Raw genomic sequence first — 24,146 nt, 5'->3', positions numbered from 1 at the left:
TGACACATTTGAAGAGCCCTCAGCCTTGTTTTTTTACTAGCTGTGTGTGTGTGTGTGTGTGTGTGTGTGTGTGTGTGTGTGTGTGTGTGTGTGTGTGTGTGATGCTTCTAGAACAGCTCCTGTATTTCAGCTGATATCAAATCCTGTCAATACACTTCATACAGTAACTGACTGCGGTGAAGTCCCAAATGTCTCTCTATTACTCTCTATACAGTGCAATATAGGTCCTGGTCAAACGTAGTGCACTATATAAGGAATAGGGTGCCATTTGTGGCATACCCTATGTATATAGCTTTTTTTGTAAAGCTTAACATATTACAATATTCTGAGTTACTGCTTCAGTTAGCAGTTGGTCAGGTAGAAAGGTGTACTATTCTGTGGACCCCAGGAAGAGTAGCTGCTGCATTTGCAACAGCTAATGGGGATCCCACCCTATGACTTGATGACAGATTTGCAAACTTTTGGCATTCTCTCAGCCAGCTTCATGAGGTCGTCACCTGGAATGCATTTCAATTAACAGGTGTGCCTTGTTAAAAGTTAATTTGTGAAATCTCTTTCCTTCTTAATGCGTTTGAACCAATCAGCTCAAATAAGTAAAGAAAAAATGACAGTCCATCATTACTTTAGACATGAAGGTAAGTCAATCCGGAAAATTTCATTCGAGTTACCAGCCTCAGAAATTGCTATCCAAATAAATGCTTCACAGAGTAGGAGGAACAGACACATCTCAACAACAACTGTTCAGAGGAGACTCAGGCCTTCATGAATCAGCCTTCATGGTCGAATTGCTGCAAAGAAACCACTACTAAAGGACACCAATAAGAAGAAGAGACTTGCTTGGGCCAAGAAACACGAGCAATGGACATTAGATCGGTGGAAATCTGTCCTTGAGTCTGATGGGTCAACATTTTTGGTGTCTTTGTGAGATGCAGAGTAGGTGAACGGATGATCTCCACATGTGTGGTTCCCACCGTGAAGCATGGAGGAGGAGGTGTGATGGTGTGGGTGTGCTTTGCTGGTGACACTGTCTGTGATTTATTTAGAATGGAACGCTGCTGCTTCTCTCTGTTATTATCTATGCATAGTCACTTTAATAACTCTACCTACATGTACATATTACCTCAATTACCTCGACACCGGTGCCTCTGTACATTGACTCTGTACCTGTACCCCCTGTATAAATCACCGCTATTGTTATCTACTGCTGCTCATTATTCATTTGTTATTCTTATCTCTTACTTTTTGGGGGTATTTTCTTAAAACTGCATTGTTAGTTAAGGACTTGTAAGTAAGCATTTCACTGTAAGGTCTATGTCACGTCCTGACCCTAGTAAGATGTCATTTTCCATAGTAGAGTAGGTCAGGGCGTGACAGGGGGTGTTTTGGGTGGTTTGTCTATGTTTTCTATTTCTATGTTTTTTTCTAGTATTCTATTTCTATGTTGGAGGTTTTTGGGATGATCTCCAATTAGAGGCAGCTGGTTCGCGTTGTCTCTAATTGGAGATCATATTTATGTTGGGTTTTTTTTCTAGTGTGTTTGTGGGCAGTTGTATTCTGTTCAGTTGTGTTCTGTGTAGTCTTCAGTACCTGACAGAACTGTTAGCTGATCGTTTTCTCTTTGTTATTTTCTTTAGTGTTCTGAGTTTAATAAACAGTAATTATGAGCACTCAACACGCTGCGCCTTGGTTTCCTCTATACGACAGCCGTTACAGTCTACACCTGTTGTATTCGGCGCATGTGACAAATAACATTTGATTTGATTTGAATTCAAGGCACACTTAACCAGCATGGCTACCACAGCATCCTGCAGCGATACGCCATTCCATCTGGTTTGCGTTTAGTGGGACTATCATTTGCTTTTCAGCTGGACAATGACCCAACACACCTCCAGGCTGGGTAAGGGCTATTTGACCAAGAAGGAGAGAGATGAAGTGCTGCATCAGATGACCTGGCCTCCACAATCACCCGACCTCAACCCAAATGATATGGTTTGGGATGAGTTGGACCGCAGAGTGAAGGAAAAGCAGCCAACAAGTGCTCAGCATATGTGGGAACTCCTTCAAGACTGTTGGAAAAGCATTCCAGGTGAAGTTGGTTGAGAGAATGCCAAGAGTGTGCAAAGCTGTCATCAATGCAAAGGGTGGCTACTTTGAAGAATCTAAAATCTAAAATATATTTTGATTTGTTTAACACTTTTTTGGTTACAACATGATTCTGTATGTGTTATTTCATAGTTTTGATGTCTTCACTATTATTTTACAATGTATAAAATAGGACAAATAAATAAAAACCCTTGAATGATGAAACTTTTGACTGGTGCTGTATATAAAAAAAATCATAATTAGCTATTTCTGCGCAAACATGCCCAAAACACCACCCACCCATGCACTGACAATATACACAGTACAAACACGCTTACACACACACACAAACACACAGACACACAAACTCCCCACCCTGTCAGTGTGACTCAGCCCTCAGTCCATCTGTTCCAGGGTAGTTGGGTGATTGTGTGTGTGTGTGCGTGCGTGTGTGTGTTTGTGAGTGTGTGTGTAATGGTAGTTGGATGAACGTGTGAATCAATGACGGCTGACAGTTTGTCTGGCAGAGTGTCTGAAAGACATTGTTTGCTGTATTTCTCATACACACATCAGAGTGTGCATCCCAAATGGCACCCTATTCCCTATTTAGTGCACTACTTTAGACCAGGGCCCAAGAGTAGTGCATTGAATAGTGATAGGGTACCATTTGGAACACAACCTGAGAAAGATGCACCTGCCTGCCGTCTCCACAATAAGTCTCTGATTCCCTCCCTGGGAGCCTGGATGTGATGTTGTTTATGTGTGTGTGTGTGTGTGGGGGGGGGGGGGGGGTGTCTTCCTGCAAGGGGGAGAGGGGGTGAAGTCTTCCTCATGCATACATCTATACATCTACATTATTTAAAAAAATTGCAATGGCAGCCACGATTTTGCAGCAGCGGTGCGCAGCTGCTAAAGGCATATAAGGGAAACACTGGTGTGTGTGCGCATGTGTGTGTGGTGTGCTTGTTGTAATTTATGGGAGCTGTCTAGAGAATCCACCGGGGGAAAACAGGCACATGGAACGCAGAAGAAATGTTAAAAAGACCCATCATTTGCTGTAACTGAGAGAAGCAGCAGCGACGCGGTGGTATTTAAAAAGCGCCTCCCATTCTTCTTCCGATGATATCCTAATCTAGCGAGGCACATTAGAAAGGGATCGTTTCTGGTGAAAAGCCTGATTAACACCTGTTGTCACTCCACAGCGTACATTACCAGCCAAGTGCTCAGATAAATTGTTTGCAAAGTCCCAATCCTAAATTTGTCATATCTGGCTAATTCGGTGCTCCCGGAACATATGGTGTTGCTTCCTTCCTGTGTGTTAGCAGAAGGCATCTGTCCCCACTACTAGCTGAGGAAACGTTGGAGTTGGACAGCATGGCCAGTCAACTAACAACTGTCAGTGTTTTCACCTGTCTAAATACAGCACAGGCGGGGAAAATGAAAGATTCCCTAATGAGAATCTTGGCCTGGCTCTAGGCAGCACTCACCACTCAGTAGCTGGCAGTGATCATGAATCACTAATCATAGGAAATTATGAGTAAAGTGTGTGTGTGTTTCTGCATGCGTGTGTGTGTGTTTGTGTGTGTTTGTGCGTGCATGCGTGTGTTGCACATACAAACAAGAGAGACTTTTTAACTCAGAATTTTCATTAGTTATTAACATATTTCTACCCAATTGCTCTATTCACCTTTAAAAGACAACAGTTGACAGCCTGTGCTTCTATTCCAACTATCCCTGACCACTAAAACTGTCAAACAGTATTTATAATCAATTAAAGACACTCACAGTACACCCTGAGGACTACTACACTTTGAGTGGTGATGACTGTATTAGGATTATACTTATACAATGTGTGTGTGTGTGTGTGTGTGTGTGTGTGTGTGTGTGTGTGTGTGTGTGTGTGTGTTGCGTGTGTGTGTGTGATTTGTTTGGCTTTACTATCCGTGTGGGGACCAGAAGTCCTCGCAAGGATAATAAAACAAGGAACATTTGGACAAGTGGGGACATTTGGGGCCCTGGTCAAAAGTAGTGCACTATTTAGTGAATATGGTCACATTTGGGCCACAGAGAGTCAGATCTAACTGGATGAATCCCTGGCTAGGCTCCTCTCATTTCAATAGAGCCATTATGATGGTTTCATTTCAAGGCCTGCTGCCCTGACACTATGTGGAAATATCTCCATGTAGAGGTGGGGTGGCTGAGTAAGTTGTATTGGTGAGTGTGTGCGTGCGTGCGTGCGCGAGTGCGTGTGTGTGTGTGTGTCAGAACAACGAGATAAACAAAATGCATTTAAGCTGTTCCATCCAGCTGCATCCTCTTTGATCTTCTCATAATAAACAGCACTGAGGTAGTCTGTAGTGTGTGTGTGTGTGCATGTAGTGTGTAGTGTGTGTATCTAATAGTTAGTGTGAAGTTTGAACCCTGCTTCCACCCACTTCATCAGACAATTTCACCTCGTTCCTGTCTCAACACTTGCGTCACTCTCTGAGTGGAGAATAAGCTAACATGACAGCTGTACTGTTTCACTCCCAACACATTACTATACTGAATAACACACTGACTGGAAACAGGTAAACACAGAAAAGTTTATCTAGGGTCTAGGATACGTCCCAAATGGCACCCTATTCCCTTTTTTGTCCAGGGCCCATAGGGAATATGGTGCCATTTGGGACGCAACCCTAGATGCTGTTTTATAATTAATATACACTCCCTCCTCGGTAAACAGTGGTCCCATCTGTCCTGATTTATCCGGCTGGAAATTCACCACTTTAAATGCAAATCACCTTCCTTTGTAGGACAACAACAAGGCATAATCCCTCACTGGCTTTTACTGTAGGTAAATGCACTGGAATAATATTATTGGAAGGGAGGGGGAAACAGAGAGGGAGATAGAATTCATGCATACTTAGCAGCATGGTTCTAAAGCAGCCCTGAACTTACACAGAGATAAATGTACATGTAGCAAAGTGCAGCTGGATGCAGAAACAAAATCATTATGCAGAATTACCTGGGCACATAATAGATGTTATTTAAGTCAAGGTGGGGTGAGGAATAGCTGGCCTATTACAAACTATTAGAAACTCCCTGGACCATCACTAGCCATGTTCAGAAGCTGGTATGTTGAAAAGGTAGATGAGGGAACATTGGTATATCATATATAGGGCGGCAGGTAGCCTGGCGGGTAGGAGTGTTGGGCCAGTCACTGAAAGGTTGCTGGATCGAATCCCCAAGCTGACAATGTAAACATCTTTCGTTCTGCCCCTGAGCAAGGCAGTTAACAAACAGTTCCCAGGGTGCCAAAGACGTGGATGTTGATTAAGGCAGCCCCCCGCACCTTTCTGATTCAGAGGGGTTGGGTTAAATGCGGAAGACACATTTCAGTTGAATGCATTCAGTTGTACTGACTAGGTATTCCCTTATATCTAAGGTTGTAGTGATAAAGACAGACAGTGGTTGCAGGGCAGTGAGTGGAGCCAGAATCAAAGTGTTGAGTTAGTCTGTTGAGAGAGACTATAGATCTAGACCTATAGATCTAGAGACTATAGAGCAGTGCATCCAAAACTCTGACCTCTGGACCCCAAGGGGTGAACATTTTGGTTTTTGCCCTAACATTACACAGCTGATTCAAATGATCAAATATTGCGGATTAGTTGATTCTTTGAATCAGCTGTGTAGTACTAGGGCAAAAACTAAAACGTGCACCCATGACACAGACTGACCAGCTGAATCCAGCTAAAAGCTATGATCCCTTATTGATGTCACTGGTTAAATCCACTTCAATCAGTGTAGATGAAGGGGAGGAGACAGGTTAAAGAAGGATTTGAAAGCCTTGAGAAAATTGAGACATGGATGGTGTGTGTGCCATTCGGAGGGTGAATGGGCAAGACAAAATATTTAAGTGCCTTTGAACGGGGTATGGTAGTAGGTGCCAGGCGCACCGGTTTGTGTCAGGAACTGCAATGCTGCTGCAACTCAATATTTGGAAGGTGTTCTTAATATTTTCTGCACTCAATGTAGATCTAGATATTATAGAGACTATAGAGCTAGATACTATAGAGACTATAGTTTGAGAGAATATAGATCTAGAGGGTATAGACTATAGATATAGAGACTATATAAATCTAGAGGCTATAGACTATAGATATAGAGACTATAGAACAAGATACTATAAAGACTATTTATCTAGATTCTATAGATCTAGGGACTATAGATCTAGATACTATAAAGACAAAGACTATAGATCTAGAGACTATAGAGCTAGAGACTATAGAGACAATATATACTGCTCCAAAAAATAAAGGGAACACTAAAATAACACATCCCAGATCTGAATGAATGAAATAATCTTATTAAATACTTTTTTCTTTACATAGTTGAATGCGCTGACAACAAAATCACACAAAAATAATCAATGGAAATCCAATTTATCAACCAATGGAGGTCTGGATTTGGAGTCACACTCAAAATTAAAGTGGAAAACCACACTACAGGCTGATTCAACTTTGATGTAATGTCCTTAAAACAAGTCAAAATGAGGCTCAGTAGTGTGTGTGGCCTCTACGTGCCAGTATGACCTCCCTACAATGCCTGGGCATGCTCCTGATGAGGTGGCGGATGGTCTCCTGAGGGATCTCCTCCCAGACCTGGACTAAAGCTTCCGCCAACTCCTGGACAGTCTGTGGTGCAACGTGGCGTTGGTGGATGGAGCGAGACATGATGTCCCAGATGTGCTCAATTGGATTCAGGTCTGGGGAACAGGCGGGCCAGTCCATAGCATCAATGCCTTCCTCTTGCAGGAACTGCTGACACACTCCAGCCACATGAGGTCTAGCATTGTCTTGCATTAGGAGGAACCCAAGGCCAACCGCACCAGCATATGGTCTCACAAGGGGTCTGAGGATCTCATCTCGGTACCTAATGGCAGTCAGGCTACCACTGGCGAGCACATGGAGGGCTGTGCGGCCCCCCAAAGAAATGCCACCCCACACCATGACTGACCCACCGCCAAACCGGTCATGCTGGAGGATGTTGCAGGCAGCAGAACGTTCTCCACGGCATCTCCAGACTCTGTTACGTCTGTCACATGTGCTCAGTGTGAACCTGCTTTCATCTGTGAAGAGCACAGGGCGCCAGTGGCGAATTTGCCAATCTTGGTGTTCTCTAGCAAATGCCAAACATCCTGCACAGTGTTGGGCTGTAAGCACAACCCCCAACTGTGGACGTCGGGCCCTCATACCACCCTCATGGAGTCTGTTTCTGACCGTTTGAGCAGACACATGCACATTTGTGGCCTGCTGGAGGTCATTTTGCAGGGCTCTGGCAGTGCTCCTCCTGCTTCTCCTTGCAGAAAGGCGGAGGTAGCGGTCCTGCTGCTGGGTTGTTGCCCTCCTACGGCCTCCTCCACGTCTCCTGATGTACTGGCCTTTCTCCTGGTAGCGCCTCCATGCTCTGGACACTACGCTGACAGACACAGCAAACCTTCTTGCCACAGCTCGCATTGATGTGCCATCCTGGATGAGCTGCACTACCTGGGCCACTTGTGTGGGTTGTAGACTCCGTCTCATGCTACCACTAGAGTGAAAGCACCGCCAGCATTCAAAAGTGACCAAAACATCAGCCAGGAAGCATAAGAACTGAGAAGTGGTCTGTGGTCTCCACCTGCAGAACCACTCCTTTATTGGGGGTGTCTTGCTAATTTCCTATAATTTCCACCTGTTGTCTATTCCATTTGCACAACAGCATGTGAAATTTATTGTCAATCAGTGTTGCTTCCTAAGTGGACAGTTTGATTTCACAGAAGTGTGATTGACTTGGAGTTATTGTGTTGTTTAAGTGTTCCCTTTATTTTTTTGAGCAGTGTATTTAGAGGCTATAGAGACTATAGATTAAGGAACTGAGTTGTAGACAGCCAGTGGTGGTCAGCAGTGCAAAGCAGAGCAGGAGTAGTTACCTCATACTCCTGTGAGAAGCGGAGTCCGTCGTTGGCCTTGAGTCGCTCGATGTGGTTAGCCAGATCAGTGGTAGAGATGAGAGGGTGCTCCCTCATCCCTGAAGGAGAGAGGAACAGGGTTACCAAGCTATTGCAGTAAATACAACTTTCCTTCAGCTATGTGTGAAATATACTACACAGTGTAATATATGCACACACACACACACATGCATGCACCACCCGCATACACCTGCACATACACATTCACACAACAGACATACACACACACGGAATGTGAAATACGCAACCAGATAACTGATGCATTTGTGATGACAAAGCACAGAGCTCATAGAAAGTGGTGAAATGGAAAGAAGTATGTGGTTACAGAGAGAGAGAGAGAGAGAGAGAGAGAGTGAGAGAGAGAGAGAGAGAGAGAGAGAGAGAGAGAGAGAGAGAGAGAGAGAAAGCAACAGACAGGTGATATCTCTAGAGCTCTGTAACACCATGCTGTGGGTTACTCCTGTGAAGGGAGTGAGTGAATGAGCATGCTGATTGGTTGGCTGTAGCCCACAGCAACACAAGTGGGAGTGGGAGGGGTCATGAGGGTATTCAGAGCGTCATGTTACATTATTTTTCCATGAAATGGTAACTGAAAACTATCTCAGGCTATAGCTAGATGAGACCAACATCTTAGTACTTTAGTAATATTATCAAAACCTAAAAAATACTTTATTCGGAAATAACATCCTGGAAAGAAAATATACCACATACAGCTGCTAGCAGGTGATGTACATAATAAAGCAATAGCTACATTGTAACCTCAAAGTACGGAACACATATATCATCTCTTTCAGTGGCAGAAGAGCTTAGGACTTGGAAAGATTGATGCAGGAACAATCTTTCATCTCGGCTTTGTCCTCAAAGCAACAACAAATGGATTATCCTCCAAAATAACATACAATATTGATACAAGCCAGCGGTGACAGGTGACAGTTCTGAGGCCAGCCTGTGGAAAGGAAGTGACATGGGGGAAGTGACACGGCTAGTGGGGAGGAGGGGGTTGGGGGTGCAGTGTAAGCGGGGTGGTTCCAGCCGACTGAGCAATCAGATGTTCACAGACAAGGTGCAGCTAGCATGGGGCTGAGATGAGATGGCCTTGGTGGGTGACGCAAAAAAAACAGCAGTGGAGAGGAGGATGAGTAGAGGGATGGAGGGATGAAGGGGGGTGTTGGAGGAGGAGGTGAGGGGGGCATTCCATCTCAGCTCCCAAAGCAGCACTATCACAGCCCTTCCTCACTGAATACATAGACTACTGTATATACAGAACTGATCAGTACTGTTGTCTGAGCTGTAACTGTGCTACTGAGAAAACTGATGCAGAGTGACTCAGAGATCAGAGAGATAGAGACAGAGAGAGAGAAAGAAAGAGATAGAGAGAGAGGAGACAGAGAGATGAGAGCGAAAGAGAGAGAGCAAGAGAGAGATGAGAACGAAAGAGAGATGGAAAGCGAGAGAGAGATAGAGGAGAGAGAAAGAAGAGAAAGAGAGAGAGAGAGACAGAGAGAGAAAGACAGAGAGACAGAGAGAGAGTGAGCGAGACACAGAGAGAGAGAGAGAGTGAGAGAGAGAGAGAGAGAGAGAGAGAGAGAGAGAGAGAGAGAAAGACACAGAGAGAGGATGGGGATGGGTTTAAATAGGTAGAAAACACAGGAGGAATGGAAACTAACTTGGAGTGTTCGGGCAACTGGGGTCACTGGAACCTGTGGGGAGAAGATGGGGGAGGTCGGTGTGTCGTACTCAACAACCAATACCAGAGGGATCATTCATGTTAAAGGGGGAAGGGAGGGGAGGAGGGGAGAAGAGAAGAGGGTAAAGAAGGATTAGGAGAGACAGAAAGTGGGGATAGAGAAAGAGACCCAAGGTCTTCAGAAGGGCCTGGCTGTGTATATGTCTGTACACCTGAAGTGAGTCAGTCTGTTAGCCTGGAATACCAACAGTCCTCTTAGTTTCAGCCTGTCTCCATCCATGACAGTAGCCTGGATCCGAACTGAATTGTTCGATTTCACTTCACAATATTGGGTCCAGGCCTACCATGACACATAACTGTCTGAGACATATACTTGAAAGCATATTCTTGACTATAGGTACTACTACTCTGTAGAGTGCTTAAGTAGACAACAGAGGCATCAATAGTATAGAACTGAGCTATTAGAACACCTCTTTATTGTGCTCACAAGGACACAAAAGGTAAGAGGCTGGCAAATTAGTCAACAACATACCTGCCTCTATTTGTGCAAACAACATCTGCTATGTACCCCCTACTGCTAGAGACTCACAAGCTGCCGATCTCATAGCAACTACTAGAAAACACCCACAGAGTGATGGAGAGAGGGAGGGAGGGGTGGAGGGGGAGAGAGAAGAGAGGATTTGAAAGAGATGAAAATAGGAATGAGGGATGAGATGAAGAGTTGGAGGAGAGAGGGAGATAAGGCACATAGAGAGAAGGAGAGAAAGAGGGATCAAGAGAGCGCTCATAAATAAAGAGTAGTGCGTTAGCGAGAGAGAGAGAGAAGAGAAAGAGAGAAGAGAGAGAGAGAAGAGAAAGAGAGAAGAGAGAGAGAAAATATAGAGAAGAGAGAGAGAGAGAAAGAGAGAGAGAAAAAATTGAGAAGAGAAAGAGAGAGAGAGAGGAGAGAGAAAATATAGAGGAGAGAGAGAGAGAGGAGAGAGAAAACTGAGAGAGAGAGGAAAGAGATAAAAGATAGAGAAGGGAGAGAGAAAGATAGAGAGCGAGAGAGAGGAGAGAGAGTAAAGATAGAGGAGAGAGAGAGAGTGTGAGAGAGAAAAGATAGAGAAGAGAGAGAGAGAGAAAAAAAATAGAGAAGAGAGAGAGGAGAGAGGAGAGAGAAAACTGAGAGAGAGAGAGAGAGGAGAGAGATAAAAGATAGAGAAGGGAGAGAGAAAGATAGAGAGCGAGAGAGAGGAGAGAGAGTAAAGATAGAGGAGAGAGAGAGAGTGTGAGAGAGAAAAGATAGAGAAGAGAGAGAGGAGAGAGGAGAGAGAAAACATTGAAAAGAGAGCAAGGAGAGAGAGGAGAGAGAAGAGAGAGAGAAGAGAGAGATGAGAGAGAGAGAGAAAAGGGAGCGAGAGAGAGGAAAGAAGAGAGAGGTGCGAGAGAGAAGAGAGCACAGAAAGCAAGGGCTAAAGAGTTAGTGAGAGACATAGCGAGTTTGATGTTCAGAGAATGAGTTAGAGAGAGATTCTGTGGGCTTAATTCCTCTGCTAAGTTCAAAGCTCAAGACTCTCCATGCTGCATTCAACAGTGTTTAATTACCAAGCTGGGTCAGTGCAGTCCACTAGAAGAAGAGACAGAGAGTATGCGTTCCAAACGGCACCCTATTCCCTAAAAAGTACAATACTTTCAACCAGGGCTCATAGGGTGCCATTTGGGCCCACTAGAAGAGCCAAAGGGCCACTGAAAACGGATGGATAATATACTGTAGCAATTCCCATGTAAGCCCCCCCCACCCTCTCTCTCTCTCTCTCTCTCTCTCTCTCTCTCGCTTTACTTCCCAGTGAGATGAGAAGCAGTATGGGCAGGGTGTGTTATATGTTAAGAGACCTTTAATGCTTCTTTCTATAATGGTCATAAATGAAGGTGAAGAGGGAGAGGACATCTCGTCGACTAGACCAGAGCTTTGGGTTGTTGACCGATAGACAGTACCTTCCATCCTGAACTAAAGCAACTCCCTTTCCAACTTGACTGACACCCAAGTACTACTAATACAACAAGACATATGATCCTAGTACACTAAGCCATGTGACAATCCTTCACATCCACAACAATCCTCTGATATTACAAAGACAAGATGATTATATCCAGTATAGAGTATACACTGGACTGATTATTATCCACATCCAACTCATCAAAACCATTTCATTTGCGATAACCAGCATCTGATATTGTTGTAATTAAGCTGAATCATCTGCATACAGTAGAAGCCTTAACTCTGAAGTGTTTGATACTTGAAGGCTGTAATGTGAACTGCATTCAATTGCTTCTCATAGCACAGTGGTTACCAATGGCTACACATTCATCAGAATGTATCATATCATAGGAGTGTGAGAGAGTGTGAGCAGTGGTGTGAATAGAGACCAGGTTTTAGAAGTTACCTTGTTGGAGATTTGTCTGCAGGCTCTGAGGTGGATAGTTTGGCCACAGTTGAACAACAGCTAAATCTGAATATAAGTGGTTGTTTGTCTGCTAGTGTGTCTGGGTCTGTGACTTTGTGTGTGTCTATACATCGTGCGTGCTAGTGTGTGTGTGTGTGTGTGTGTGTGTGTGTGTGTGTGTGTGGGTGTGTGTGTGTGAGTGTGTGTGTGTGTGTGTGTGTGTGTGTGTGTGTGTGTGTGTGTGTGTGTGTGTGTGTGTGAGCGAGTTCGTGTGTGTGTGTGTGTGTGTGTGTGTGTGTGTGTGTGTGTGTGTGTGTGTGTGTGTGTGTGTGAGCGAGTTCATGTGTGTGTGTGTGTGTGTGTGTGTGTCTATACCTTGTGTCTGATAGTTGAGTCGTCTCATCTCCACAGGATCAGAGGAGTGGGCCAGCAGAGAGTCCTTCACCCCAGCAGAGTGCTCATCCTTGGCCGAGGGAGATGCTCGTTTCCTGGGGAGAGAGGCAGGGAGGAGAGACCATGAGACGAGCTCCAATAAAAACACTAGCATACTACTTATAAATAAGTCATGTCATTGGGCATGTATGGTGGTAGGCTGAAGGAGGTGGTATGATTGTATGGGCATTGGAATGTAACCACACTGTAGTGGTGAGCTGGCTGGAAACCCCAGTCACAGAACCATCACTGTTGTATCATGACTGAGTCATTGAGATTAGCTGTTGGTTCCTGCATTGATGTGGAAGATACCGGGTACCAAGACGATGCTCAACTTGTGCCTGGAGTGGAGTTATAAGCTGATGTTGAGTCTGTTGAGGTGTGTAGCTCCCTGAAGCAGAGGCACACCTCTACTCTTCAGTAAGTAGTAGTTTTACGTCCCAAAGGGCAACCTACTCCCTATAGTGCACTACTTTGGACTAGTGCCTTCAGCAGCTCTGATCAAAAGTAGTGCACTATATAGTGAATAGGGTGCCGTTAAATAACTTGATAAATAACACGGTGTGTCTGCCGTGCTGTGTGTTCCTCAGTTGACGAGGTGAGGACCAACTTCACTGTCTACACAGCTGGGGGGAAGTGATGACACAGTTTTGGGTTTACGCTCATTAAAACCTCTAATTTCCCCCATATGAATGTGTGGAAACAAACAGGCTGAGCAATTAACAGATCAGCCGCAGTGACAGAGTAGGAAGGCTTGCTAATTACAGAGGTGGAGAAAGAAAGAGGGGGGGGAGAGGGAGATAGAGGAGGGATGGGGAGAGGGAGAGAGGGGAGAGAGGGAAGGAGGCAGGGTGTGGGAGGAGAGAGAGGGAGGGAGAGAACGGAAAAGAAAGGGAGGAGAGCGGAAGGGATGGGGAGAGAGAGAGGGACGATCGAGGGATAGAGAGGAGAGCGAGTGTGTTATAGAGAGAGCACATCTGTTGGAGCCTATGTCCTCCATTCCCAACGCACCACACCGTGTCTCCTAGCGCTAGCATGCTAACTGAGGTCTTAAGTGTTGCCATGTTACAGCTGCTGCCACACTAATGCACTAAAGCCTGTGTTTATTTCTTTGGGTAGCACTAACATCGCGCCAACGTGTGTCTGAGTGCAGCAGCCTCCATTGCTGAGGGATGCTACTGATGTGTTCAGCTGGCTGTCTCACAGGGAAAGCTATTAGTGCTGCCATGCATAGCTGTCTATGGGAGGTGACAGTTACGTTACTAGCCCTAAACTTAGACTGAGTCTCAAATAGCACCCTATTCCCTATGCAGTGCAGTACTTTTGACCAAATCTCATAGGGCTCCGGTAAAAAGTAGTCCACTATATAGGGAATAGGGGGCTATTTGGGACACACCCATGGAGATGGAGATCATAATAAAGCATAGAGGCATGACATAAGGAGGTGTGGGGAGGGGAAGGGCACTTTGTTATTCTGACTATTGCCTAGGGAACATCATGTAATTTTAACTGCAACTTTGGATTTTAATTTGAAAGGCGTGAGAGCTGCAGACAAACACACTAACACACACGTTTGTTTTACTATCCTTATGGGGACCAAACAATTGATTCTCATTAAAAATCTTATTTTCCCTAACCTTAACCTTGACCCTAATCTTAACCCCTAACCCTAACTCCTAACCCTAAACCTAACGCTCTAACCCTAACTCTAAACCTAACCCCTAGGCCATCGTGATTCATAGGGTTAAGTCTGAATTTCATAAAGGTGTACCACAGGGATTGATTTTGGAACCGGTTCTCTTCACTATTTATATAAACACCATTGGTCAATCTGTTAAAAATGGTAAACTTCATCTATATGCAGATGATACTGTTATGTATGCTATTGCCCTAACTGTTGATCTGGCTGTATCAAAGCTACAGTCAGGTTTTATAGCTATGCTGGAATCCCTTACCGATTTAAAAGGTGTGCTTAATATGGGCAAAATCAAATACATGTTGCTTTTAAACTCTCGTAATAATGTTTCAGATTAACTACATGTTCACTCATTAGATGGTTCTCCAATCAGCATCCCAGAGTCGCTTCTTCACTGTTGACGTTGAGACTTGTGTTTTGCGGGTACTATTTAATGAAGCTGCCAGTTGAGGACTTGTGAGGCATCTGTTGCTCAAACTAGACACTCTAAAGTACTTGTCCTCTTGCTCAGTTGTGCACCGGGGCCTCCCACTCCTCTTTCTATTCTGGTTAGAGCTAGTTTGCGCTGTTTTGTGAAGGGAGTAGTACACAGCGTAGTACGAGATATTCAGTTTCTTGGCAATTTCTCACATGGAATAACCTTCATTTCTCAGAACAAGAATAGACTGACGAGTTTCAGAAGAAAGTCTTTGTTTCTGGCCATTTTGAGCCTGTAATCGAACTCACAAATGCTGATGCTCCAGATACTCAACCAGTCTAAAGAAGGACAGTTTTATTGCTTCTTTAATCAGCACAACTGTTTTCAGCTGTGCTAACAGAATTGCAAAAGGGTTTTCTAATGATCAATTAGCCTTTTAAAATGATAAACTTGGATTAGCTAACACAACGTGCCATTGGAACACAGGAGTGATGGTTGCTGATAATAGGCCTCTGTACGCCTATGTAGATATTCCATAAGACATCTGCCGTTTCCAGCTACAATAGTCATTTACAACATTAACAATGTCTACACTGTATTTCTGATCAATTTGATGTTATTTTAATGGACAAAAAAAATTGCTTTTCTTTCAAAAACAAGGACATTTCTAAGTGACCCCAAACTTTTGAACGGTAGTGTAAATACTTATGCATTTGGATTGATTTGGATTTTACATTTAAAAAATACATAGATAGGCTGGTTAAGAAGCTAACATTTAAAGTTGACTTTTTCTACAGAAACAGATCGTGGCTTTCTCTAAGCAGTAGTAAGCAGATTATTCAGTCAACCTTTTTATCTGTTCTTAATTATGGTGATATTATTTATCAAAGTGCAGCTGCTAATACTTAAACCTTTGTGTTACAGGTGACAGTTTTGATACTCATCACTGCATTCTGTATCAAAAGGTTGGTTGGACTTAACTAAAGACCTGTAGGCCCTACTTCATAAACTTCCGTCTTATCTAACGGCTGTTGAAGTTTAGACCCAAGTGGCACAGTGGTCTAAGGCACTGCATCTCAATGCAAGAGGCGTCACAACAGTCCCTGGTTTGAATCCAGGCGGCATCACATCTGGCCGTGATTGGGAGTCCCATAGGGCGGTGCACAATTGGCCCAGCATTGTCCGGGTTTGGCCAAGGTAGGCCGTCATTGTAAATAAGAATTTGTTCTTAACTGACTTGCCTAGTTAAATAAAGGTTACATTTAAATAAATAAAAAATAGACACCTGAGTTGCCTAACCGTAAACAGGATTGGTTAACTCCTGAGGTTCCTAAGGTCTCCACCGAGCCAGGTGAATCTGCTTTTTATTTTTAATGCACCGTATTGCTGGAACAAAATTCTAAATACATTTCATTTTGATGTTGTGGTGCCGTTCAGGCAATTTAAAGTATTGATTGGAGACTTATTTGTGAAGGAATGTTTTTTATGTTTTATTTCTACTTCCCATGACTGTGTTTTTGTATTTTAATATGTATACAGTACCAGTCAAGGGTTTTTCTTCATTTTCACTACTTTCTACATTGTAGAAAGACATCAAAACTATGAAATAACACATATGAAATATGTAGTAATCAAAAAAGTGCTAAACAAATCAAAATATCTTTTAGATTTTAGATTTTTTAAAGTAGCCACACTATGCCTTGATGACAGCTTTGCACACTCTTGGCATTCTCTGAACCAGCTTCATGAGGTCGTCACCCGGAATGCATTTCAATTAACAGGTGTGCCTTGTTAAAAGTGAATTTGTGGAATTTATTTCCTTCTTAATGCGTTTGAGCATATCAGTTGTGTTGTGACAGGGTAGGTGTCACAAGCGTCATATTGAAGAGACCAAGGCGCAGAGTGGATAGTGCTCATTCTGAATACTTTAATGAGTAACACTTACAAAATAACAAAAACGACCAACAGTTCCGTCGGGTAACATAACTAAACGGAAAATAACCACCCACAAAACCCAAAGGAAAACAGGCTGCCTAAGTATGGCTTCCAATCAGAGACAACAAAAGACACCTGCCTCTGATTGGAAACCATACTCGGCCACACATGGAAAATTAAACATAGAAACAGAAAACTAGAACAAATTCCCCTAGAAACAAACCAACCCCAAAACACACAAAACAACCCCCCTGCCACGCCCTGACCATTCTACTATGGCAAAATGACCCTTTTCACTGGTCAGGACGTGACAGTAGGATTGGTATACAGAAGATAGCCCTATCTGGTAAAAGACCAAGTCCATATTATGGCAAGAACAGCTCAATTAAGCAAAGAGAAACGACAGTCCACCATTACTTTAAGACATGAAGGTCAGTTAATCAGGAACATTTCAATAACTTTCAAAGTTTCTTCAAGTGCAGTTGCAAAAACCATCATGTGCTATGATGAAACTGGCTCTCATGAGGACTGCCAGAGGAAAGGAAGACCCAAAGTTACCTGCTGCAGAGGATAAGTTCATTAGAGTTAACTGCACCTCAGATTGCAGCCCAAGTAAATGCTTCACAGAGTTCAAGTAACAGACATCTCAACATCAACTATTCAAAGGAGACTGCGAAAATCAGTCATTCATGGTCGAATTGCTGCAAAGAAACCACTACTAAAGGACACCAATAAGAAGAAGAGACTTGCTTGGGTCAAGACACATGAGCAATGGACATAAGACCGGTGGAAATCTGTCCTTTGGTCTGATGAGCCCAAATGTAAGATTTTTGGTTCCAACAGCCGTGTCTTTGTGAGACGCAGAGTAGGTGAACGGATGATCTCTGCATGTGTGGTTCCCACCGTGAAGCATGGAGGAGGAGGTGTTATGGTGTGGGGGTGCTTTGCTGGTGATACTGTCAGTGATTTATTTAGAATTCAAGGCACACTTAACCTGCATGGCTACCAAAGCATTCTGCAGCGATATGCCATCCCATGTGGTTTGTGCTTGGGACTATCATTTGTTTTTTAGCAGGACAATGACCCAACACACCTCCAGGCTGTGTAAGAGCTATTTGACCAAGAATGAGAGCGATGGAGTGCTGCATCAGATGACCTGGCCTCCACAATCACCCGACCTTAACCCAATTGAGATGGTTTGGGATGAGTTGGACCGCAGATTGAAGGAAAAGCAGCCAACAAGTGCTCAGCATATATGGGAATTCCTTCAAGACTGTTAGAAATGCATTCCAGGTGAAGCTGGTTGAGAGAATGCCAAGAGTGTACAAAGCTGTCATCAAGGCAAAGGGTAGCTACTTTGAAGAATCTAAAATCTAAAATATATTTTGATTTGTTAAACACTTTTTGGGTTACTACATTATTCCATGTTTTATTTCATACTGTTGATGTCTTCACTATTATTCTACAATGTAGAAAATAGTAAATATAAAGAAAAACCCTTAAATGAGTTGGTGTGTCCAAACTTTTGACTGGTACTGTATGTCTCTTGTGAAAAAACACTCAACAACACACCAGCCAAAGACACAAGACATGGCATAGTGGTGTGATGTGTGATCTTGACAGTGTAGCAGAAACAAAGAGCATGTCAATCTGTCACTCTGAGTCAGAACAGAACAGAGCGGCCTGACCCAGAAGCACATCTTATAGAGAAGAAGAGTGGCGTAAGGGGAGGGGAGGAGGGAGGAGAGGATGGCTGTGCTGCAGAGTGACAGCCACGTCAGGGTTGGAGAAGGGGGAAAGGGGTGTAAGGTGTCAAACATACTACAAAGTAGGTTCAATTAGTTAGCCAGCTAACTTTGATAAACAACCAGAAATAACTATAGCTTGTCTGATTAATTTAGAAAGCTAAACGTAGGTATATGTTTTTGGTTGTTCTTTCAATTTGAAAGAACAATTTCATGCCCATTTCAAGCTTATACTCCCCCCCAAATGCATTTTTCTGAATATTTAGGCAAGTTAGCTGGCTAACTCATTGAAACTACTTTGTAGTATACCCCGCTGGAAAGAAATACTAACCTTTCTTTTTTGCTGCATCCACAGAAAGCAGGGGGGAAGTGAGTGAGGGAGAAGACAGAGAGAAAGAGGGAACGAGATAGAGGGAGGATTAAATGACAGATTGTCAGCAGCAGGGTTGAAGCATAGAAGCAGTGGATAGGGAACCAGATTTATACGAGCTCTTTACTTCACCCCTTTATCCCTCCCTCCCTCCCTTTCCCTCCCTCCCTCCATCCCTCCCTCCTCCACCCTCTCAGCCCTGCAGTTTTATTCAGATGTCGACGCTGACATTTAGAAAATGAGTTTTTCCTCTAGGGGCCCAGATCTCAATCCCTGCCACTATGATAATCTTCAACAAGTTTTTTTAATATAATTTTTTTCTTTACAACCCTTTCTCTTAAAATGCATATGCTATGAGAAAAGGCCGGGAGGATATTATATTCTGTGGTGTTGGACAGGTTTGATGATGGTGCGCTATGCTCCTTTAGGTTACTTGATGTAAATATTGTACGAGTTGAGTGGAAATACAGTAGGCTGCATCTTGCAACTAATGTCCTGGTATGAACTTCCATCCTAATACATTGTGTGGAAAGATGAGGATGGTGTTCTCATATACATAATCTCTCCCACTGGTAACAGATGTCAATTCAACATCTATTCCACGTAATGTTTTTGAAATGCTGTGGAAACAACATTGATTCAACCAGTGTGTGCCCAGTAGGCTGTTTCACCCCTATATACATAACCTCTGTTTCACCACTTTTGCAACTGTTGAAATGTCTTTCGATCGGCCTCTTCAACTGTATTTTACATTTTGTTGAGGTTACATTCATTTAAGTTTGAGGATAATCCATTTTAGCTAAATTACTTCCAAGTCATACAAAGTTGCAATGGCTCCTGGTATGGACTTCAGAGAGCTATAGGCCTATGCAGTCAAATAGGCATGCTAAATCGGGCCACTTCAAAAGATTTCTTCTCATTTGCTGTGAAGAAATCATCCACCCTCCTTCCATTGAAGCCAGCCCTGGCTGGGCTTATCCACAGAGAGAGAGCAGCTAACGCTCTCTGCAGTGCTCTGCTCTCACTGACAACTGCCCTCAAAGCCAAAAGGACTTAGACCTGAAAAAAATTAAAATAAAATTGAATTACTTGTTCAGCTGAGTTCAGCTCACTACTTTACTTTCCTGGGTTGGTGTGTACGAGCGAGTTGAGCTCTGGCTCCTTCTGATCAGCAGACTAAGGAGAAGTAAGGTGAAGCCTTCTGAGAAGTAAGGAGAGCTACCGCAGAGACTGAAAAGTCTCTCTGTGGTCTTAGAATGAAAGACTGAACACCCAGTAAGAGAGGATGGTGACGAAAGAGTTGAACAGATCGACAGCGACAGAGGAGGCCCAACCCATCCCAACGTGTCCCCAACAGTGTTGTAGCTAGCTGAGATGTCATCATCAGCGGAAGGGACCATATGGATCCTCCTCTTCCCCCCCTCTCTCTCTATCGCTTGCTCAGTCAGAAGCTCCAGATGTCTGGCCTAAGGACAGCCCCACTCAAACAGAGCAGAGAAAACACGTCTGGGCCAACTGTTAACCTGCGTGGGAGAGCAGGGCTGCAGGCTACTTGACTGAGCAGCCTCCCATGTGCCCACTCCAAGGAGAAAGTCCTCACAGAGCCTTCAGGCCCAGGCTAGATGAATGCTTGTCTGTCTTAATTGAGGAACCACTGAACTCCAACCAACGGATGTCATTTATAATCAATCTTAAATACAACTTGTTTTATGGTTGTAAGTTAAGTAAAAGAGGGAAAATAAAACCTCCAGGGACTGCTTTAAGATGATAATTCAAGGAGTCAGAATTGAGATAAACATTGAATAACAAACCTCAGAGATAACATATTATTGCTTGAAACATTTGGCTGTCAAAATGACGAAAGAACATTGTTTTCAGTCATGTCCTAACTATCCTTAGCAATAATGTCACTTTCCTTAGAACACAAGCAGCCATGTACAGCTGAAAATCTATCCACAAACACTAGAGTGCCCTGTTGCACACTCATTGCAGCAATTGTTCTAGCAATGAGCATGCCCCGCCCACCTGAGGATCTGTCTTTTCCAGCCATCTACAAGGACAAAAACATCTCCCTCAACGTGATTAAGACAAGGGAGATGATTGTGAACTACAGGAAAAGGAGCACCGAGCACGCCCCCATTCTCATCGACGGGGCTGTAGTGGAGCATGTTGAGAGCTTCAAGTTCCTTGGTGTCCACATCACCAACAAACTAACATGGTCTAAACACACCAAGACATTCGTGAAGAGGGCACGACAAAACCTATTCCCCCTAGGAGACTGAAAAGATTTGGCATGGGTCCTCAGATCCTCAAAAGGTTTTACAGCGGCACCATCGAGAGCATCCTGACGGGTTGCATCACTGCCTGGTATGGCAACTGCTCATCCTCTGACCGCAAGGCACTACAGAGGGTAGTGCGTACGGCCCAGTACATCACCGGGGCCAAGCATCCTGCCATCCAGGACCTCTATACCAGGCGGTGCCAGAGGAAGTCACCTAGACATAGACTGTATAGCCCGCTATTGTTATTTACTGCTGCTCTTTAATTATTTGTTGTTCTTATATCTTACTTTTTTTTGTATTTTCTTAAAACTGCATTGTTGGTTAAGTAAGCATTTCACTGTAAGCATTCCCCTGTTGTATTCGGCACATGTGACAAATACAATTTGATTTAATTTGATTTGAAAGAGAAGAAAGGTACATTTATTTTGATTGGTGTACATTTTTTGTGGAATTTAAAAAAGCAATAATTTAGTAGAACTGTAAAAAAAATAAGATGCGCTGAAATGAAAGCAAATTCCAAAAATGAACACTCGGATTATAGTGATATTATGTCTGATCTCAATAACAATGTAAAGTATATATAGATAGGTGTAATCTGGAGCCAAGTGTCATTTTTCATCAGAGGAAATCTTGCTATTGACACATTTGTTGAATAATGCAACAGAATGTGACAACAGTATTTAATGAGGAAGTCTGGACAGCACAGGTGAGTGCAGGTAGGCCTAGACAGAGCAAGTTGTTGGTGGTTGCAAGCCTGTTCTACCCCGTTATGTTAATTTATTCATACATGGAAAAACACCCTGTGTATTGATGTAAATTAGGCACATATAATGTTCTTTATTTTAACACAGAATATATATTTTTTATATCTGATATCATTAGAAAATGTATATATGAGTGCATTCTAAGAATAAAAGATAAAACATTTGACAATAAATTGAATACCTGAATTTCCAACGAAATCCCTGAACATTCATATTTGTCCGTAGCTGTAAAATGTTTGGAGTATCTTCATCCACTGTCCAACTGTTGCATTTATTATTCTTTTAAAAAAAAAATTCTTTAACAATTTTGATGACCATTGCTAATTGTTCTGCCAATATGATGGTGCTACCTAACTTTTTACTGCCCACAATTGTCACCTATAAGCAGAAAGTTGGCGTGGCAGCGTAGTTACCTCTTGAAGAGCAGGATGACGATGACGATGATGATGATGAGTACAACAGCCAGGACAGGGCCCATGACCCACAGCATCTCTGGGTCCTCAGCATGGAGGGACATACCGCTGTGGAGCTTCACCGTGATGGGGTCTGAGTACGGGCTGGCCGCAAACGTCTTCTGCTGCAGGAGGGAAGAGAGGACCAACAGAGTGAGGAGGATGCCACACAGCAACCGCTGTTTAGTATGAAGAGGCTCTATAGTTTTCATGAGTCTGAACACTAAATGACATTCTCTCAGATATACATACTGTATTAATACAGAGCCTTTTGACCTTTATTTACCTTTATACCTGTGTAGTCTCAAGCCTGTTCCAATACTTCACAAACTCTGACATCTCTATAGCTGTTATGCCTCTCATGTCTTAGCCCTAGTCTAACCCAGTGCCAGATGGAAAGTCAGTGGCTGACAGTCTAACATCAGCCAGGCCTCTGAGAACATGGTGTTGGGTCAACATTATGCTGACTTAGTCCTGTCCTATACAGAGTTTTCTATAACTCTGCCTTGGCCCTGTCCTATACAGAGTTCTCTATAGCTCTGCCTTGGCCCTGTCCTATACAGAGTTCTCTATAGCTCTGCCTTGGCCCTGTCCTATACAGAGTTCTCTATAGCTCTGCCTTGGCCCTGTCCTATACAGAGTTCTCTATAACTCTGCATTGGCCCTGTCCTATACAGAGTTCTCTATAACTCTGCCTTGGCCCTGTCCTATACAGAGTTCTCTATAACTCTGCCTTGGCCCTGTCCTATACAGAGTTCTCTATAGCTCTGCCTTGGCCCTGTCCTATACAGAGTTCTCTATAACTCTGCATTGGCCCTGTCCTATACAGAGTTCTCTATAGCTCTGCCTTGGCCCTGTCCTATACAGAGTTCTCTATAACTCTGCCTTGGCCCTGTCCTATACAGAGTTCTCTATAGCTCTGCCTTGGCCCTGTCCTATACAGAGTTCTCTATAGCTCTGCCTTGGCCCTGTCCTATACAGAGTTCTCTATAGCTCTGCCTTGGCCCTGTCCTATACAGAGTTCTCTATAGCTCTGCCTTGGCCCTGTCCTATACAGAGTTCTCTATAACTCTGCCTTGGCCCTGTCCTATACAGAGTTCTCTATAGCTCTGCCTTGGCCCTGTCCTATACAGAGTTCTCTATAGCTCTGCCTTGGCCCTGTCCTATACAGAGTTCTCTATAACTCTGCCTTGGCCCTGTCCTATACAGAGTTCTCTATAGCTCTGCCTCAGCTCTAATCTAACACTGTGTCTGATGTAGCCTTACATCAGCCAGCCATCTGGTGAAGGAGAGAGAGGCATATTTATAGCTAGCTCCATTCTTTTACAGAGTAAAACTTCCCAGCCTGTCAGCCAGAACACAAAGTGACAACAAGCGCAGTGACTTTAATTGAATTAAGACTTGCAAATTGATCAATTTAACTTTATTATGTGATGCCAGAATCAAGCCAAGCCATACCCCTTGTACCCGCTCTCTCTGCAAACAACTTCATCAAGGTGAAAAAGGATCTGTGGTAGAGAGAGAGAGAACGGAGAGAGAGAGAGAATGGAGAGAGAGAGAGAACGGAGAGATTGAGAGAACGGAGAGAGAGCAAGAGAGAGAGAACAGAGAGAGAGAGAGAGAGAATGGGAGAGAGAGAACGGAGAGAGAGAGCAAGAGAACAGAGAGAGAGAGAAAACGGGAAGAGAGAGAACAGAGAGAGAACGGAGAGAGAGAGCAAGAGAGAGTAAGAACAGAGAGAGAGAGAGAATGGAGAGAGAGAACAGAGAGCGAGAGCAAGAGAGAGAGAGAACAGAGAGAGAGAGAGAACGGAGAGAGAGAGAGAGAGAGCAAGAGAGAGAGAGAGCAAGAGAGAGAGAACAAGAGAG

General features: G+C 43.6%; 1 protein-coding gene across 1 annotated transcript in view; it reads right to left on the bottom strand.

The window, feature by feature from the left end:
- ptprfa (protein tyrosine phosphatase receptor type Fa) overlaps positions 1-24,146 on the bottom strand; it is a gene marked incomplete in the record, with an annotated part of 146,376 nt that overhangs the window by 19,877 nt on the left and 102,353 nt on the right. The window contains 5 exon segments of the mRNA XM_029707766.1: positions 8,033-8,130; positions 9,739-9,771; positions 12,560-12,672; positions 18,742-18,753; positions 22,240-22,403. Coding sequence (XP_029563626.1) covers positions 8,033-8,130; positions 9,739-9,771; positions 12,560-12,672; positions 18,742-18,753; positions 22,240-22,403 — 420 coding nt within the window.

This window comes from Salmo trutta, chromosome 22, assembly GCF_901001165.1.
Source record: "Salmo trutta chromosome 22, fSalTru1.1, whole genome shotgun sequence".
Classification (NCBI taxonomy): Eukaryota; Metazoa; Chordata; class Actinopteri; order Salmoniformes; family Salmonidae; genus Salmo; species Salmo trutta.
This window is presented reverse-complemented; position numbering and strand designations above follow the sequence as displayed.